Source organism: Apis cerana, linkage group LG4 (genome assembly GCF_029169275.1).
Source record: "Apis cerana isolate GH-2021 linkage group LG4, AcerK_1.0, whole genome shotgun sequence".
In the NCBI taxonomy this organism is placed as follows: Eukaryota; Metazoa; Arthropoda; class Insecta; order Hymenoptera; family Apidae; genus Apis; species Apis cerana.
Window position 1 is genome coordinate 6405594 of NC_083855.1, and position 21044 is coordinate 6426637.

The following is a 21044-nucleotide window of genomic DNA, read 5'->3' on the forward strand; positions in this document are numbered from 1 at the left end:
TTTCTCGCCGCTTCTTCCTCGCTTTCTCTTTTCACCGATACCAGCGCGCTTGTATACCGTGTGGCGCTTCGACATTCCATTTTTCAAATCCACGCAAAATGATTACAAACGACCGAGGATAACGTTCAATAAAACGTCTCCATCTCCGTATGCACGTGCATATACAGGCGTATATTGGAGGCGCAATCGATATCAGGGGGGAGCACACGTGTTCACGCGCGAATAGAACAACGAACGATCGTTCTATTCACGCGTGGATTCGGACAGGAGAAGGAAAGGAGCCACCGTATAGCGAGCGTTAAAATCGCTTTTATGCGCTTCTATCGGCCGCGATAAATTCTCGCGGATCCGCTCGAGGATTCGTCTCGCCGGAGATCTAATAAAAATTGAGAGGTTTTATAGACGACATCGTTGGCAATTTATAACGGCGGATATCCTCTGAAAGAGGAAAGCTCTGTGTTTTTCTTTTCGGGACGATTTAAGAAAATTTTCAACCGACTGAAAATTGTGACGACGACGACGATATTTGTTGAGTTCGATCTTATTTAATTTTGGTAAAGAGATCGAAAAGAGATTAGAGTAAATATGTGTGTGTGTGTTAATTGGATTGGATCGGTTGAAGAGAAAAATAAAGGAAATTTATCTGAATTGAAATAAATTGTTTCACAGATTGATTATGTAAATAAGAGGAGAAACTGCGTGCAAATGCGTTATAAAAAGTGTGAATGAGAGGAACTAACAAATGTAAAGTGAAATTTGTTTGCGAGTTAGAAGTCGTAAGTATTATTAATCCGGCAAGAATGACACAGGGAATTCCATTTTCCATTCAGTGCGACACAGGAGAAAGTAATATTCGTAAGATTCATAGAAAGACTTGTTTATAATGTGTCTTAAAATATACGGTGCATAAACGAAACATTGTAATATTTACAATATGCCGATAATAAAAATATAATAAAAATAATTTTCATTGTTCGAAATAAATAACATTCGAAATTGTTATTTTATGCAAAGTCAATTAACGGGCTTGGTATGAAATTACTTCGCGTATTTCGTAAAATATGAAAGTATGAAAAAAGTGCAGTACGAGCAAGTTTGATCGAACGCGATCACACGAGAATCGACAAAGTATGCGACTTCAGCTTTCTCGAAACACGATTCGAGAGTTTGGTTGGCAATGAGCGCACGTTTTTTCTGTCAAACCGCCAAATAAATCTTAACCGGTTCTATACTCGAAGCATCGAGTAATATCGAGAACACACGCGCGCTTGTCTCGCTTGTATCTACATTGTAAACGGGTACAAACACGGCGAATTACATACGTACCCGTATGGTCGTTGCGACAAAACTACATTTTCGTACTCGGATCTCTAATGATGTTACTTGTTGGTTATCTTTTCGAACGCATAATTAAATGCAGAGCCTGGCGTGCTTAACAGAGATTAATCATGCGCGATTGCTTGCTACCTTGTAGATAAATTTTTTCTTCTTTTCACTTGGAATGATCGTAAACATTTTTAAAAGGATTTACTTAAAATTTTATTCGTGTGATTATAATGTTAATTTTAATTGCGACGTATATATTAAAATATTGTTATTGCATCCGCGTAAACGTGGAAAACGTGCACGAGACTATTCCTCAACACGATAATTTAAAAAGAAGAAAAAGTATAAATAATCACAGAGAGTATTGCTATAAAAATGTATAATACCTAAGAAAGTTTTAATTAATCCCCAAGATTATGGCACATTATTCACGATAAAATTATCAATTATTCAAGCTCAAGAATATCATTAAATCTATTCGCTCTTCTCGTAAAAAGACCGCAATCACTATTATTATATGGAATATAAAAATTAATTATTTGAAATTATACGCTACGTATAAAATTATCGATTTCTCGTGTCAACTGTATCGAAAACGTGTCCAACAAGGAGAGAAAAATAAGGATCCTTAACAAAGATTAATCGTGAAAAAACGTAACCAAATATAAAATCGTCAACGTCTCGAAAACAAGAAAGAGATTATTCAACCCCACACGAAGACGACAATCATCATTACACAAAGGCAAACACGCTCGGCCATCATCCACTGACAATGCAAACAAGCGTTCTCCGGAGCGGCCATTATTTCGACAAACAAGTTGGCGTGATGAGAACTCGTTCAAGGGTAAGTCCGATTCGTTTCAGGCGAAAATCAAGCCACCCCGTACGCCTCGAAATGTCGTGACTCCTCTTCATTATGAAGAATACGCTGGCTCGTCGGGATGAAGTGGCAAAAGGATTCGGTTACTGGCCGATATAACAAGACTGGGAACGCTTACTTGGCCGATTCTTTGTTGCATAATTGCAGTAAATACGCTACAATTTGTACGACTGGCGGATTTCACGCGCAGAACGATTCGTAAAAACGGGATTCATTAAACGATATTGGGGAATTTAGACGATTTGATCGCGTGATAGGGAACGATCATTGTTTACACTCACGTTTCATTTATGGATCTGCGAGATTTTGAAAATGGACCGAATAGAAAATCAATCGACGATCGTTACGAAGCATGGACGAACACGATTGGTTCCGATAAACGATGGATAAACGATGGATACGTGGAAAAAGGAGTTGATGATCGGTGGGAATAATTGAGAGGAGTTTGCGAGGAATGCGTTTACAACATGCGTTGAATTGTACGTCGAATTTTTTACAGGAAGATTAAAGACTTTCTAGGCGGAAGGTTTGGATAAGTTGTTTATATTCGAATGGGAAGAAAATAATTATTTCGTCATTTTTTACCGATCTGTTTTAGTGATGCTTTTATGATAGTAAGATGATTGGTGGATGGGGCACGATTATTACTCGAACGATCGAATGTTCGTTTAAATATTTAAATTTGGGAAAAAATGGAAATTAGTTAATAACAATAACGCTAGAAATACCGCGTGCAATATACAATTAAAAGTACCTATTCCTTTTATGAAAATATACGTAACCCAGAAACAATTCTGCGTTTTGTCACGCACACTTGAGACCTATTACTTCGACACGCGATGGATAGAAATGTGCTTGAGCACTTGGCACGATAATACGTGACTGGAAATTACCTTTAGAACATTTAACCAAAGTAAAAGCTTAATTAAATTCAGTTTCCAATTTGTGTTTATGAATGACATAACGATTACGATCGCTGATATAAAGTAATTTAATTAACATGTTTATATTATCCCGTTTGAAAGAAAATTAATATTAATATTATTATTGAATTTATACGAAGGCAGGTTATAACACGTTGCAACGAAACAACAAACTAATCAGGAACACACGATCGTTCTTCGGAACCGTTACTTAAGTCATCATCTCCACCAACCATCCCCGCCTGGCAATCAAACAATTCACGCAAGTTTACAACGAAGCTTCAACAATAACAGTTGCCCAATTACATCACCCCTACCATTCCCATTTATTATACTCTAATTCGAACAGACATGCAGACGATTTCGCCTTCGGTGCAGTCATTCGCAATTACGAGAACTTCCACCAAAATTCTCTCATTCAGACCGGTAATAAAGAAGATTTATTTCGAGAAATTGTTTCAATCCAACTCCTCCTCCTATTCAACGTTAATCACAATTCTTAAAAAGTTGCAAAACATATATTAATTAAAGATCAACTGGAGAAAGAGAGGGAGGAGGAAAAATTGTCAAACAGTTTCATGCAATTTTCAAACTTACAAACTTATCATAACATTTTCAAAATTTCAGGGAGCATATAGTGCGAACGACCAAGCCAAATCCCCTTCGAATCGCGAGAGTGGCGTGCTCCGTCCAGGCATCCTCGATGCGTGCCACGCGAACTCGATTCGACATCGGCACGTATGCCTGACCTAGCCTAGGTGAACACGCGGGAAACCCGTTAACCGCACGGTGCCGTCAACTTTTGCCGCGAGTAACGTGAGCGCAATCTAATTTCGAACCGAAGAGACCCGTTCACCGATTGCACTCACTCGAGATCTGTGCACGACGTCTGCTCACGTCGCGCTAAAGGTCAACCCATTTCGGAATATTTCGCCGGTTGAATACATAGCCCGCAATTTATCCTTTGTGTATCGCGTCCCATTGATCGCGTCCACTTTTTCGTCGCAATTTCGGTGAAGCGATAACGACGATACCGAAACGGGCCACTATTCCGCACTCACGAGCGCAATTAAACGCGTTTTTCTTTTTTTGGAAATTTTTGAGTAATCCTGCACGCGTAGAATGGGGGATGAAAATTATGTAATCAAAAGCACAGTCTTTGGATTTTATTCCTCGCTTCGATCTTTTTAAAGAAATCGAAAATCATAAATCATTTCAAGTTAATTTGTAAACTTAATGACGGATGCGATAATGAATTTGGAGATATTTAAAAAAAAAGGAGAAAGGAAAATTTTTTTACTTGGAATTTTATAAATTGAAAAACTCTATTCAGAGTTTCGGGTGTCGAATTGAAAAGTGTGCGGAGAAAATTGGGAATAAGAGATATGCATAAATTGTTATTGAAGTTATGTGGCGAGACTTCTGGAAAGAATAGTTGATTTTCCTAAATAAGAAACTTGTACTATGTTATACGCCTAACCACGCCTAATGCTCCTTATAGAACATCGTGCTTGAACTTTCGATTTCTGATCTTAATCTCGGTATAACTGCATTATGTTAACATTTCACCGGTATCATTACCATAAACCGTCTGAATTCCCATCCCATTGTTCAAGGAAAATATATTGAATATTCAGGACAAGAAACGGAATATAAACGCGATTGAATCGCACAGGATATCTAGGATGCCGCTTTTATGATGAATGGAAACATCGCGATTGAAAATGTTGGTCTTATCGAATTTTAAATCGTGTGTATAAGTGAGTTCTCGCGCGGATCATTTATCATGTCCACGGAAATAATAACAGTAAGTTGGAAGCTTTTATCACAGAAAAAGAATCTGCTTTCTTTTGATAAAATTTTCTAAAGATTCATAAAAGTAGTTTCTCACTTGAATTGTGACAACCAAAGAAGACAAATCCATTATGCAATAAAATTCGTAATTCTTCAAAATTACTCACCAATCTTCATCAAATCGCGAACATCTATTACCAATTTAAATGATAAAAAGTATCGTATAGAAAGATCATTTCTTTTTACAAAATTTCTGGTAATAGCTTTCAGTTTTTCATTAACAGCGAATCGAATTCGAATAAAAAAAAATCTCCCCCAAAAAAAGAGAAAAAGGAAAGCATCCGTCCATTATCCGTATTTAAAAAACGATTCTTCACTGCCCAACCCTCTGATCCCATTTTCCAAGAGGATCAGACCTCGATCGATCTCCTGTTTCCAATTATTCTCCGCGATAATTCGGTGTCTATCGATCGGTCGACGAATAAAACTCAACGAAAACTCGCGCGTTTTAGATTAGAATGCACGGATGATTAGCGTCATAAACTTTTCAACGGGGGCGCCGTTTAATTCCAACGAGCGGAAACGTTTCACCAAAATGGGAATCGATGGGATTCCATCCGGCGATTTAACCGGTGTAACCGATTAAACGTGCACAGAGAGCGCCGACTCATCTGCTTCGAAAACCGGATATGTCTCCATCCAAAGAGGATTCGTTGCAACCGGAATTGAAACCGATACCCATGTACAGTTGCAGTTGTCGTTGTCCGATCGTCTATTTTCGAACGAATCGATTTTCTTTTATACAAGTCTAAAGGAAACCAAGTTTTTTAACGCTTGTTTCCCCCTTGAGTTTCGGTCGTCCTTGTTGGTCGTCTCGATCGTTGAATCGCAAGGCATGTGGAAAATTATGTGTCTTTAGTTGATCCGTGATAATTTTCTGATACTATCGAATATTATATATATTGACTTATTTTCCAAGAAAGAAAACATTGGATTAAAAAATACGATTAATTTTAATTAACAATTTTCAAGAGAAACGATAAAGATAAAACGGATATTTAACTCAATCGAGGATCTGTTATTTTAACATCCATTTTCACGGTTTCTTATTTTAAAATTGTTTTCGAATATTTACGTCTTCAAATATATCCGTAACGAATTTACATACAGGAATTTCATTAAATCTTAACCATTTTAAATTGGCCTTAACGTACGATCTTCCATAATAAGCAAAAGGATAGTTTCTTGCGATAAGGAAGGAGAGTTGGAATAGAAGGCTTAATCGACTAAACGATTTTCTGACGCGAACTAACTGCAATTGACGTTAACTAAGTACCGAGAACGAAGATTTCGGATATGTATATAATACAGTATTTAATGAGGCGATAAGTTGACTTCAGTTCCTTACTTACCAAACGAAGGAAGTCAAAGTTCGCCCGAGAGAGATCAAGCTCTGAAATCGGAGGAGAGCGCGCTCGACGATGAATAATACCTTTGGAAAATCACCCGTGGCGGGTTTATCGTTCGATCTAATCAAATTTAATGATTTGCCGCTTTTATTATCAAAGATATATGTATGTCCGATCAAAACTGGGCGAAACAATGGCGAGCATTAATCTGTAATGATCACGTCACGAAATGGATTGGAAAAAGAATCGATATTAAAACCTTTGTTTAAACGTATATGACGTATGATTATATACGGAATAAATTTCATTCGAAACGATAATTGAAGAGAATAATTGGGAATTTCTAATTATTGAATTGATAAGCTGGTTTATCACCAGCTGCCAACCAAACGTTCTGTCGGCAATTGCAAGGATGCTTAGGAAATTCCAAGACGATTACAGTGGCGCTCATGTGAAAACGCTCGCGCATTACCACTGTGCGTAACAATCCAACGTACGATGAACGAGCAACTGCAATCAAAGATAGAAGGAACAAAGCTAAACGCGGCTACGGTCTTGCACTGATGAATACCGAACCGATTAAATTTAATTGCCAGGGAGAAATTCACCGAGGCGAGCCTGTCTACGCTATCGTTGCAACGTTTTTACAACGAACGAACAATATTGTATATTTTTTTCACGTTAAAATGAATTATACGAGAATGACGCCACTTACGAATTCGTTGCAGGTATCTCTTTTCGCATATAATGCATTAATTCATAAGATAAGATGATTTCATCGTGATTTTCGTTTAACATTGTGTGTATTAAAAATTACTCGAAATGAAAGGAAATTAATTGAAGGAAAGTGTAATAAATATCGCGTCGTCGTAATAATTTAATTAATTAATATATCAGAACGCGTTACGACAATGAGAAATGAAAATGAAATTGAATCGGCGAAAGTTGAAAAAGATCGGAATGAAATTGCCGACCAATCTATCTTGTTATAAATTTATTCTACTTTTATTACTTCGAAAACATTTTTATCGTGTTTGATTTCTCGGCTATGAATCAGATAAGATTGGCATTTGTGTAACGATAATCTAGACTCAATTATCGTACACATCTTAGAATAAACACTTTGATAATCGGAGTCGATCATCTTTCTTAACGCGCGGATCGATAATCAAAATAAATATTTGCTCGAACGATTCTCAAATTTTTAATCTAAAACAAACACCTCGAATAGAGATAAAAAGAATGAAAAAACTGTTCATATTTCGAAATTATGATTTATCATAATTTACGATCAAATAATAACTGACTGAATTAAAAATCGGATGAATCGAATACCAATAATTAGAAAAAAATTGGGGGAGGAGGGGAAAAAAAAAACGAAAGAAATCAGAGAAGGAAAAATTCACTCGGCAGGCTGATAACTGTGTGCACGTCATCATCAATGATCCATGAAATCCCGTGATACGAGCACACTAAAAAATCGAACGGTGGAAATCGAACGTTTACGTTGCATGCACACAGGCATGAAACATTTAATAGACCGATAAATAGATAATAGTACGGTGGACCCATTCATAAAGCATGGAAATGAGCGTGGCTCCGAAAATTCGATGAATACGCGATCGATGAACAACCCGGCCGTGTCGGGGGGGAGGGGTCGTCGTGAAAAATTTGAAGCGGATTGTGCATGGATCGTCGTACGTTAACAAGAGAATTCGTTCGATGGGATATGACAATTTAAAACCCGCCGTTTCGCGGAACAAACCATTCGAAACTGTGGCGCGTTTTCGCCAATTGAAAATACGTGAACGATGGTTTTTCCGTGTTGAAAAGGGCCGATTATTTTTGTTTAAAAATTGGTTTCCGATGAAATTCCATGCAAATTATTATCCTCTCTTTTGAGAAATATCGCGCAATTTACGTCTCGACTTATATTCTTGGAAATGTTAAATGAAACGTGTTAATGTCAAAATTTTGTCATCTGTATAATTAAACTTTATGAAGATATCGATTTTTTTCATTACGAATCGTTGTATGTAAAAAATTTCATACAACAATATCTATATTTTTCAAAAATTTGGATTATTCGTTCATTTACATATTTAAATAACATTTTACATTCCTTTGTAATTTTACATATTCATCGAATTTTAAATTAATCGACGCAAAATTGATGCATCCATTAAAAAGAATTACAATCCAACGGAGCAGTGTGAACAATACCAATGTTCGAAAATAAAATTCTACGCGATCAAAATAACCGCCATTTCGGAATTTTAAACAAAATAAATCTATCCCGCTATTAATGCACCGCAAAAAAAAAAAAAAATTACCACTTCTCTATTTCAGAATTTCGTATTTTTCAAACGCTTCCATCGCTAGTTTTTCAAAAATTGAGCATCCGTCGAGTACAATTTTATTTTTCGCAACGGCCTAATATCGAAGAACGATTCAATTCGATTCCAATCTTCCTGTCAGGAAAAAAAAAGAAAAAAATATTGCACACGAGGAAAATTATGCACCGAAGTGCATCGATCTCGATCCATCGTACAAACTCTCTCTCGAAACAAAAACAACGGACGAATTTCACGCAAATTACAACGAGTTATATCGCGGAGAGCTCGCTCCATTCTTTTAACGCTCCTTTTCAAATTTACGGCCTTGGTGGAAAACTCGTCGAAAGTTCGTTTTCCAATATTCTCGCGGCCGTTTAACAGATCGAACGACGTGCTAATTTTATCTCTCGATTTTTCAACGATTTCATTTTTTTTACTCCCCCCTCCTCTCCCCCCTTTTTTATTTCGAGCGTCCAAACCTAAATTGCGAGCTCGAGGCGGGTCGGTCATTCGTTCCGCGGTGATTTACCCCTGCGTGGCCAGTTTCGTTTGTTCCCGACCACGGGAAACGCTATTAATCGAAATATCCGTGGATGCGCATACTGTATTCTCATTTATACGCAAATGTAACCAACACGTACGTATACCAACGGGATAAAGGGGAATCCGTTGGAAATTTAGTTGGAAAATGGGAAGAAAAGTTGGGAACGGAATGCTCGCGTTTGAGAATATCTCTAAACGTTTATCCTTTGAGTGCTGTTTAACTGAGCGTGTTTCAAAAATAGTTTCTACTTTTAATTGCGTAATTGTTGTGAATTATACAATCTTTCCGATCATATTTTCGAATCGTTTCTTTCTTGCAACGAAATTTTGGAACAAGTGATTGGATCATCAGTTTGGAAGATATTACACTTGTTCAATTTTCTTTTCCTTTATATATTTATTATACACGTATTTTTAATTGATAATTGTAATAATTCGTACCATTTTTGGGACTTTTTTTTTTATTTTAGTGTGATATTAAATATCTATATTTTTGTATAGAAATGAGGTAAGATTGAAGGTATTCGATGCATTTAATGGATATATCTCAATGTGTTATCCAATGCGAATTTCAGATAGAGTGGAGTGAACTATTTTAAACATCTCTTTGGCAAATTGCCCGTTTAATACTGACCATCGAACTCTATATGCACTTTTTGCGTTATTGGTACAGGCTAAATGCTCAAAAGATTAATAATAAAATAAGAGATCGATAAACTTGAGTTTAATTCACGAAATACTCAAAAGATAAACGAGCTTTAATAATCCTGAGAAATTATATTTTGCAAGAATCGGGTTTTTTACATTCTGCTGTTAAAATGTTATTTCAGATAATAATGATTCTTTTGATATTAAAAGAAATGAAATAATGAAAAATTCTTGAGAGAATACGCGGAAATATATTATATAGGAATGATAAAGCTTTGCTGCTTAAAATTCAAGTTGCTTTGAATATTTGAAAAGCTTTGTACATTCAAAACGCATTTCGTTTATTTCGTAAACGTGGATTTCAATTTGGAAAAGCAAATTGCTATAAAAATATCTAAATTTCGTAGATATTTAATTTCAATAAAATCAATTAACAAAAATGCTTCTTCCTGTTTCTTATTATCTTAAATTAAATATGCTTTTGAAGAATAATGTACATCTGCTGCTCACAAGATATTGAATTAAGTACTCGTATATTTATATATTTTATTTATCTTTATCAAATAAGATAAAGATAAAATTCTACATGAATGAACTATTTGCATAGTTATAAAATTATATTAACCATAGAAGCTCTTTCTTGATGGTACATAACGAAAAACAATATTTGACGATTAACAAAACTTACGTAATTTTGAAACGCTGATAATCTACTATCTAAAGAACGATAATCATACAACTATCGTTATTTTTTTAATACAGTTAGCAATAATAATTTATTTCACGATTTAAAAAAAATATTTTAATTTCTCTTTCCCTTATCATAATCAATGATAACAATATGATAAAAATATCAAAATATTATTCAATATTTTACTTTAAAAAAAATGTTCTTCTTTTTCAGCCAACATTGTCGACAATTTACTTTATATGAATGGAAAGAAAGACTCACCTCTTTGACCTTGTCCCTCCGTTCCCTGGCGATGGGGTCCTTGTCCTCTCCACCGACCGTCAAAGGAAGTTTACTGGCGGGTGCTGGCGGCACAGTCTCCAGAACTTCGTTCTTCCGGTGAAGCACTAACGATGGTGAACTAGTAACACGCACATGTATTTCACCAATCACTTCCGGTTTCTCCAACATCTTCTGTTGCTGATATTCCTCGTCGATCTTTGCCTGAAATTCGGTCAGATCGAGTCGCGGATCGAGATTTTTCGAATGACGGTTTTTTTTTTTATTTTTAAATCAATTAGATGCGTTAATTTCAATTTGATCGTCGAGAATAAGAAAATAAAATAAAAATCCGATGGTCTCTCGTTAAGCTAGTCCTTGTTATTAAAATAATCTATTTTTTCTGATACGAATTTTAATTTTTTCATAAATTAAGAAAGAAATCAGATATGGAAAGAATAAATTTCGATTCACTGTTTGGAATAATTTCAAATAAACAATGTTTTTTATCTCATCGGTAATGGAAGATCTTATTTCGTGAAGGATCAATTGCAAAAAGAATTACATTATTTATTAAATTATTAAAATTAATGGTATGGAAGAATTAATGTTTAAATTTCATGTATACAGGATGTCTGGTTAAAATGTTTTTGCTATCATTTATACATTGTTTTATTAGATAACGTTTAGATAACGTTGCTAACTTCAACTTCGAACGAATTATAAACTTTGTGGCTTATCAGATTGCAAATATTTATCTACCTGATAAATTTTTCAATGTCGAATAACTCAAAGAACTGTGTACCATTCCTCGCACGAATTATTCAATAATAAAATTATTTCCATAAAAAAAAATGAAATAATACATTCAGCACGGAATCGAAGCGAAAAATGGAGGTATCTAAATAAGCAAACAGAAAAAAAAAATCAAACAACGAAACGTTTACTCAGAACATATCGAAATTCCACGGTGTCATCGAATCTCCATAAAACCATATAATCAAAGTCAATTTATTCAAGATACAGGATGTTTGAGCTGGAGAGGTCAGTAACAGCGACACAGTCTCTTTGAGATCGTGAAATTTATTTTCCCAGCCATTTACAAATTACAATTTATCAACGCGCATTTTCATCGCCCCTTCAAATTCAGACCCTATTTCCGACCGATACACGCGGCAATGATTTATACAAAATTTTCATCTTAAAGCGTGGAAAAGATCGGTCCACCCCATATCGAATAAAAATCAAATTTTTTCGGACCGCTTGAGAGAGAGAGACCTCGGATCTATTTATTCGAACACCGCCGTACGAATGCAATCTCGTCTCGAGAACACGCTTCTTTCGCTCGAATCGCTCAGAAAATATCGGCTCTCGACCAGCCGTGATTATAAAAGAACGAAAGGTGAAATGTTGCGAGTATAACGCTTGCTTTTCCCTCTGCGTTAAACGATTTCGAACTCCATCACGAGTCGTTTTTTCGAAGAAAAACCGATTATGAGTTGTTCGTGGGAACGAATAAGAAGTATTTTGTTTGGAGAAAAAAATTTTTATATTGTATAATTGCAACTTTGAACTCATTTAGATTTATTAATAATAATTTGAAAGGAAGGATTCTGAATTGAATCTTTATTATTGGACTGCCAATGTTATTTATGTAAATCCAGAAAAATTTTAAAATATTTTCACACCGAATTCTAATTTTTATGTTAGTTTCTATCTTATTTGCTATTGGTGTTATTCCTTTGTTATCGCATTTCTTGTGAAGTTTAAAGTATACAGTTACATTATCCTTGTATATATAAGTAACATTAATATAACAGCTATTTTCCATTAAAGTTTTATTAAAATTCAGTGTCCCGACAAATAAGATTGATTCAAATACATTATAGATTTGAGAATATCAAGAAAAATAATTTATTCGAATATACACGTTATCTAATATTGACTCGACAATATATCATACTAGTTTTACTTTAAAATACTATCGCGGTAATATTCACATATAAACTTGAATTCACTTTATTTTTTTATGTAATGTTCGTGGAAAATTAAAAGATACGTATTATAATATCTATGGCGTTAAGTTTGTTATCAGAAAATAACAAATAATATGTCTGAAATATGAATTTAAATTACGCGACAAATACAAAAAAATATAAAAGTAAGTATATTGATAGCAAAAGTAACAATTAATAATATTGCAATTGCGAAAATTATCAATTTTTAAAAAATTTAGAAGAAATTTTTTCTTATTTATTTTTTAAATGAAATATTATTATAAAAGTCTTTACGTGTTTCTTCCATGAAATTAATTTAATTTCATAAATTGGAATAAGGATATTCTACTTTATGATTAGTCAATAAAAAAAAAATGTCTAGAATTCTTTCTCTGAAGAAATATAAAAATTTGTATCTTTTACTAACACATATTAAAAATATATTCTATCATTTTTCTAATGATTTATTCCCAAATCAGTTTTCCATTCAACTGGCCTACATATATTTAATTCAAACTATATCTCTTAGTCGATTACTGCACACGTGAAATCGAATGAATAATTCCAAATATGCAAACTACATTTTGTAATCGATCACGTATTAATAGGGAAGATCACCTGTGGATCGTGAATCGATCAAAAATATGTATATATTCGTAACACTTTCAATGAACGACGTGATTGTCGATGGCAAATTCATAGATATTCGCTTTAAAATTCCTTTATTTTTGCCATCGTCAGCCTATTGGTATTAAACGTGAAGATAAAAATATTTCAAGGTAAATATATAAATTAATAACAAATAAATCTATTTTTCTATTAACAACAAATCTATCACAACTTCAATGTTGGACAACATTTCTCTTATATGAGAAACTGGTGAAATTTGAACATGCTGCATCTAACACGTGCAAATGTTAAACTCGCGGAACAAGTGCTAAATTACAGTCGAATTACCTAGTTCTACGATGAAATTGCCATCAAAATCGCGCTTCAATTTTAATAAATCCAACTAGCGAAGAACTATTAATTAAACATTCTGCTTTTCACGTTAAAATTACATTTTAAGTAAGTATATAAACCTAAGAAGCTTCTATTAACAAATTCTTCACGCTATTAAAATCATCGTAAAAAAAAAATTCTAATTTACAAATAACAATATAAGTTATACAAAACTATGGAAACAATTTAAAAAAAAAATCATTACGTATAAAAAAATAATAAAAATTTCAAAAGGATCATATGCAAATGTAAAAAAATTTCGATATATTTCTTCACTCATTAAAATTATCGTAGAAAAAATAAAAATTACAATTTTAAATAATAAACTATATCTATATATGTGTATATCATAAAAAATAATCTTTGTTAAAAAAAATTGTAACGTTGAAAAATAATCAAGATTTTTACAAACAATCACGGTTGTAAAATTTCGTTTGTGAGACGAAATTTACAATGAAAATCTGTGAATGGTTATTGAGAATGGTGCAAATAGAGTTAGCGCGTTTTGTGAACATTAAATATTCGAACGTAAATCCTTGATAAATTCTATTATTTTACGGATAACAAGGGGCGTCAACATTTTGATATAAACGCGAGAATAGTTTTCTATTCGAATTGTAAATCAAGTTTCAATCTTATGTCGTCATCGTTAATTAGCTGATAAAACAAGATACAACTTTCGTTTCTTTCGATTCGATTCCACTGTCTTTATATCGCTTTCACCATGTTTTCGATTGTTTTAGAGTTGTTTTATAACATTTCGAATCTTGCTTAAAACGATTTCAAGAATATTGATTATACACGTGGAAATTTTCATTTGGAATTAAAATTCGTTTTATCGACGATTGAATAAATATCGAATTGTTGTATCAGACTGAGCTCTGAATAATTTTGTTTTATTTAATTCTTAATGGAAAAAATAAAAAAATAAGGTAAAAATTAAAATTAATGAAGAAAGTAATAAAAATATTAATTTTTATCCTATATCCTATATTCTATATTAAAATTAATAATCTTGATTTACAGATAGATCTCACTGTTCTATCAGCGAATAACTTATCTTTTTATATCTCAAATTAATCGATAATTTTTATCAATCTTTATATCGATTGATATATATTTATCAGTTTCCTATATTAAATCTAATAACTTAAATATATTTTTATTATAAATAAATTTACTGATTTAAAATTTCCTTAAGTTTTAAAATAAGTTAAGAAAAAAATAATTATCATTACTTAACATGTATCCATGTGCATACAACGGTAGAAACGAAATGTCTCAATGAGGGTCACGTCGATGCGTCGGAAATTACGCTTTGAAATTTTAGGGCGAGAGTCTATTAACATTGATAAAACTCGTTCTCTCGGTCCGCAACACGATGATAGATTAAATAATTTAATCCCAGTAAATGCGTTTCACATAGTTACGTTTCACACAGCACGTTTCACACAATACGCGTAATTTATTCGTTAATACGCGTGATACGTAGAACGACATGTCATTTTCCGGAGAAACCGCGCGTGATGAAATGAGAACGATAGCTGATTTAAATTTTCATATTTCGTTATACATAAATATTCCGATTACGCAAAACGTGGGTAAAACGTTTCGTTGTTCGCGCACAATTCATAATGAAAACAGGATTAAAAAGGATAATCGTAGACACAAAACTAACAAAATGGCGCTCGAAAACGATAAATTACGATTATCGAATCTTCACAGATCGATCGATATTAAATAAAATATGGTGGCCATATTGAAGTAAATATGTAACTTATACATATTCATTGACAATTATCTTAACCGTTTTGACCGTTTGAGCGCGGAATTAAATCGAATGAACATAGCAAAAAATAATCACGAATTAAAAAAATAAGAATTATAAGATCGTATAAATTTTTGTTCCGTTACGCGTGTACACGTGTGCCCGCGATACGTCACGATGGCCGCATGTAAACAAACGAATCGGGAAAGCGTGTAACAGCTGAAAGAACGAAGCACATAAGATGTTATAAAAAAACAAGGACATCACGATGAGAAAGATCATACAATTATTGTCAAAGAGAACAGCACCATTTGATTTCTCAAGAAACGATGACAAGCGAAATCACGAGTTTGCGAGTTTGCAAGTTACAAAATCGAGAGTCGAGCATAATCGAGAATCGAAAGAAGCGCAACGTCGAGACCCTGACACACGCGCGGACCTGCAGCTTTTGCTTGTCCTGAAGAATATGCACATCCTGATGATCAATGCCCTCGTGTCCAGGTGGCACAGCATTAAGATGACCTATGGACCCCTTTATGCCCCCTTGTAAACGAGGTGGCGCCGGTATAAGTAATTCCGGTCCCGCTTTTTGCATGTGTTGGTATACACGGTAAACACTGTTCACTGCGACGCCGCCAGTGCCTGGACGGAAATCCGGCAAAAAGAAGAACGTTCCGAAACACACGACACCGAACGTCAAAAACACCAACATGATCAGATACTTTTCACGCGGGCGGAACGACCGTCTCGAGAATAGAGGCACCGGCACACCGTTCACGAACCGCTGATACGACGGCAGAATGCTCGACGTCGTTGTCATTTTAACGATACTGTCACGCCACGCACGCACTAACGCACTTCCCGTTTTTACAACAGACGAAAACTCGAGCACTCGTGCGCGTTGTTGCCCTTTTCCTAGCCGTCGCACGCCATTACAAATGCCGTGGCACGCGAGCACCACCTGCTCGTCGAGCTTGACACTTCGTCGCAGATGAAGCGCCAATCAGCTGGTGCGACTCATGCACCAACTACTTTCACGAATACAAGCAAACAAATACAGATCGGTATGATATCATGAATTACGCAGTCGATAACTAGAAACAAAAACACATTAGATATAAAATTTGATATATTTTTGTAATCCAAATTTTCCAAAAAAAATTTATTGTTTTGTAATATTAATTTTTGATTTATAGCTGTGTTAAAATATTCTAATTATATAAAACTATATAAAACTATATAAAACTATATAAATATTATAAATGTAATAATATATTTTATTAATTACAGTAAAATTTATCGTTTTAAGTTAATAATTTTCAATTTATAACTGTATTCAAATATTCCATCATTTTATTTTGGAATTATTTTAATTATAATTCATATTAATATTAATAATTTATAATTAATTCATATTATATTTCAATTTTCGCGCCTTTAAAATAAAAAATGCTAACTAACTATTTTTTAGCCAATCAGAAAGTCGGTAAGATTTAGCCGCGAAATGAATCAGTGCGCATCATGGTGCGCATGACGTCAGTCTACAGTTGAAAATTGTGGTGACAGGTCACGTTTCATCGGTTGAGAAGTGTAATTATATAAAATTTTTAGTGTTAAATTATTGTATTACGGTTATTAAACTTAATTAATCAATTATTAAGTTTTGTTTAATCATTATTGTATCAGAATTGAATAGTGTTTTGTACTTTTGACAGTTTTATGCCATTATTTGATCCAAGCATTGAAGGCGGGATGGTTTCGGAAATGTAATAATTTTTGTGCACGCCATAATGATTAAAAGATAATTCAACGACCGTCATATAAATGTGGTAAGATTTCCTCATTTTCTTATATATTTCTATACTAAATGCATCTATCTGTATATTTAATTCGTATATTATTTCTTCGATACGTTTTTTGATTCGAATTATCGAATATATCTCTCCTCTCCTCTCCCCTCCCCCTTCCTCCCTCCCTTCCTCCTTCTTCTCCCAAATTTATACATGAAAATTGCTACACAAAGGATTTCTGTCAAAACTTATGATTAGTTTTACTTCATATGCATAATATATATTTCCTAATACATTTGACAGTTACTCTTTTACTTTTTGTATTGTTATTTCATTAATATGCATTTATTCAATTATTTATTGAATATTATTAGAATTAATTCTTCAAAGAATAATTTATTCATTCTTTTTAATTTGATTATTAGAGTTATTATTAAAGTTAACCACTAATTCGAATTTCTAAAATAGGATTTATATTAGGTTTTTGTTTCATTTTAGTACAATTAATTTAATATTATATATTTTATATATTCATTTTTTTTGTGCAGATAAGTAGCTGAAATTATTTTCAATATGAAGAATATCAAGAATTTTCAATATGAATAACAAGTAATAACAAGTTTTATTAAGAGAAGTAAGAGTTTTTAATTTTTAAAGAAAGATGTATGTAAGTATTTTCTTTTTATTAAATTACTATTTGTATGGTATGTTTTTGCATAATTCATTATTATTATATTGAAAGTATGAAAATGATGATAGAAAAGATTTTGAAATAATCCATGATTAGCAATATTTTTTATATATAAATCTTCTATAACTTGTAAAAATTCTCAAATATTTTTAATTTTATGTTGCATAATAGATTTATATTAATTTTAATAAATATTTACAACATGATTTTTTTAAAATAATAGTACTTTTTTTTTACAAATGCTCAATATGAAAAAAAATATGAAAACATTTTGTTTGCTTTTCTATATTCTTTGCTTCTGCAATTAACTAATGTAATTTTATTTTCAGATTGTGATCGTGCGCAATGCGATCAATAGATTCAGTGTTTGTTTCGTAAGTTTTTTTCAATTTATAACTTAATAAGTAAATTTAATTTTAATAATTATACGCGAAATTAGAGTCAGTGTTTGTTCTCCGATTATACGAATATAAATGAATGTGTTAATAGTTTATTTTTATTTTTTTTATATAAATATTCATTTTCGGTATAAAATAGAGTCAGTGCTTCTTTCAAGATAATATGATCATCTATTATGCAGAGAGGTAATTATCTTTAGTTTTATCTAAATTTTTATTCTTTTATTGAAAAATAGGATTCTAATTTTTAAGTTTTTAATTTTTATTTGAAGATTTGTATTATTAGAATTTCAATTTTTATTATCATATTTGTAAATTATAATACAATGTTTCATGTTTTGTTATAGTTGTTTCCCAGAGGATGATTTTCAATATATTATAACAATATTGATGGCAACGCAGAATCTTCGCATCTAATGGTGAGTCGCATGCATTTCTGTTCCTCCGGTCATTCAATCATGTCGTAGGATGAAAGATCCAAATCGACACGGATGATTGGTTGTATACGTAGAATTTTGTACGAGCACAATGACCACGAGTATTTGTTATACTCGTGAGTAGTAACATTTTTCTTTTTTCATTCTCTATTTATTAGATCAGGATAGGTCTTTTTGCACAACGCGTTTTTAACAAAATAATATTGATAGTTGAATTTATATTGATAAATTCAAATACATTAATTTTATTTTCTTCGTATAAAATATTAAATTTTATGTGCAAAAAGACATTTCGCGACAGGTAGATTTTTGAATCAGAGCAAAAAATTTTAAATATTGTTCTCATATTTTCAAAAGTCTGCTTTGATGAAAAAATCGCCTGAGGTTATTTCATTGATACTTCATTTAAAATTATTTTTTGTTATTTTCATAAATAAATTTATTATCTACATATTATTGATATCTTTCTATATTTAATATTAACATTAGTTCATTTTATAAATTTATAACGTAAATTTATTAAATTGATTTTGAAATAAAATAAACAAATTTTGAATTAAAGAATAGTAGTTCGTTAGATATACTAATATATTTTTTTTAGCTCAGGATTTTCAGATTTAATCCTTTCTGTATCTATTGCCAAGATCTCATTCACGTGCTCAGGTGCTACTTGGGTGAGAGAAAGGCGATGGGTACGATGATCATAGTTCATAAGTTTATAACAATTTTTCAGCGATTGACGATGCATTAGCGTATCGTGCACGACGTATTTTCTGCATTGTGTGCGTATGGTTAGGCTGTGGAATTGCGTCGTTTTGTTTATTATTTCATATAATATAATTTGCAATTTTTTAAATATTCACAATTATTAATTTCATTATAATATCCTATAACATTTTATATGTAATATTAATTTTTTTAAATTAAAGTAATGATATCAAATTCCATTTCCATCATTATATTAAAATATAAAATATAATTGTTTCAAAAATTTTTTCAATTATAAATATTTGTAATTAAAGTTAAATTACATACATTTTCTTTTATATCGTTACACGCAATGGTCGCCAATCATCGTCATTCGATTTCAGGAAAAAGGTACGTAAAGTTAGAGTGTGAAAGGAGTATGCCAAGCTCGGGTGTCGGAGGCGTCCCGGGACGCTTTCCCTAGTGTAGGCTTTTGCGCCCGGGTGTTATGAGTGAAAATCGTGGAATGAATGTGTTGGTATGCCTGCTTTGCCATTTTTTAAATATAGGGTTAGGTAGGATAGGTAGTATACTTCTGGTGTGTATGTTAATTATAAGTAGGTAGGGCCGGGCAGGTTGTCATAGTCTCTGGTCGGGTAGGCGCGTTTTCGTATGACAACCTGTTTCAGGAAATATAATTTGAAAAATCGAGAGTGAGATTTTGTCATGAATCGAATGGCCATTGTTTCTTGCTTGTTTCTAGTTTGCTTTCGATTTTTCGAATTCCGCGGTCGTGGTCGCGAAATGGGTTTCGAAACGTACGTTGAACTCGAGATTTTGCACATGTACAGATCTCTGCGATCGTTGGTCGCTCATGTACATTCAGTTTCCTCGGTTTTTTTGTATGCGAATATCTCGAGCCTAGTTTTAAGTTTCAGCGAGCATTGTGCTCGAAGAAAGAAGACCGAAGAAGCCCGACAAACTGTCACGAAGAGGGCTGCAACGAATGGCTTCTCATTTTTTGGATTTTGTTTAGATCTAAAGAATGGGAAGTCATTGTTACTACTTTGTCATTGTGCTCGTTTTAGTAATACGTAGTTTTTGTTGTTATACCATTTAGCCAATTTGCATGCTGGCTTTTTTTATAAGTATTGATTTTTTTTATAAGTATTGATTTTATTAGATTAATTAATAACAAATTGAATTAAAGTTGCAATGTTTTTTTATCAATATTACATTAAAATGAAAATTTTGCATTAATATTGTGAATTACACAAGATATTTTTTTATTACAAATTATTATATTTTATTTTACTTCATTCACATTTTTATTATTCATTATTATATGTACCTGTATAACATATTTTTGTTTCAGTTATTGATTGTCTTTTTTTTTAATTATTAATTTAATAAAAGTTTATTTCAGATATATCAATTCAGAAGAAATATAAGTCTTTCGATTGGGA

General features: G+C 32.7%; 1 protein-coding gene and 1 long non-coding RNA gene across 2 annotated transcripts in view; one reads left to right on the forward strand and one right to left on the reverse strand.

Moving 5' to 3' along the window:
- The window catches only part of LOC107994632 (mannosyl-oligosaccharide 1,2-alpha-mannosidase IA), a 467472-nt gene extending 450901 nt beyond the window's left edge, over positions 1-16571 (reverse strand). Inside the window, exons 1-2 of the mRNA XM_062073866.1 lie at positions 16015-16571; positions 10812-11033 (exon numbers count right to left, since the gene is read on the reverse strand). Of these exons, the coding sequence (XP_061929850.1) occupies positions 10812-11033; positions 16015-16395 (603 nt within the window). The 5' untranslated portion in view covers positions 16396-16571. The remainder of the gene's footprint in view (positions 1-10811; positions 11034-16014) is intronic.
- Positions 9185-12698, forward strand: LOC133666010 (uncharacterized). Its single transcript, XR_009829513.1, has 2 exons — positions 9185-9305; positions 10764-12698. It is a non-coding gene; the product is annotated as an uncharacterized LOC133666010 (long non-coding RNA).
- Positions 16572-21044: the final 4473 nt, after the last annotated feature.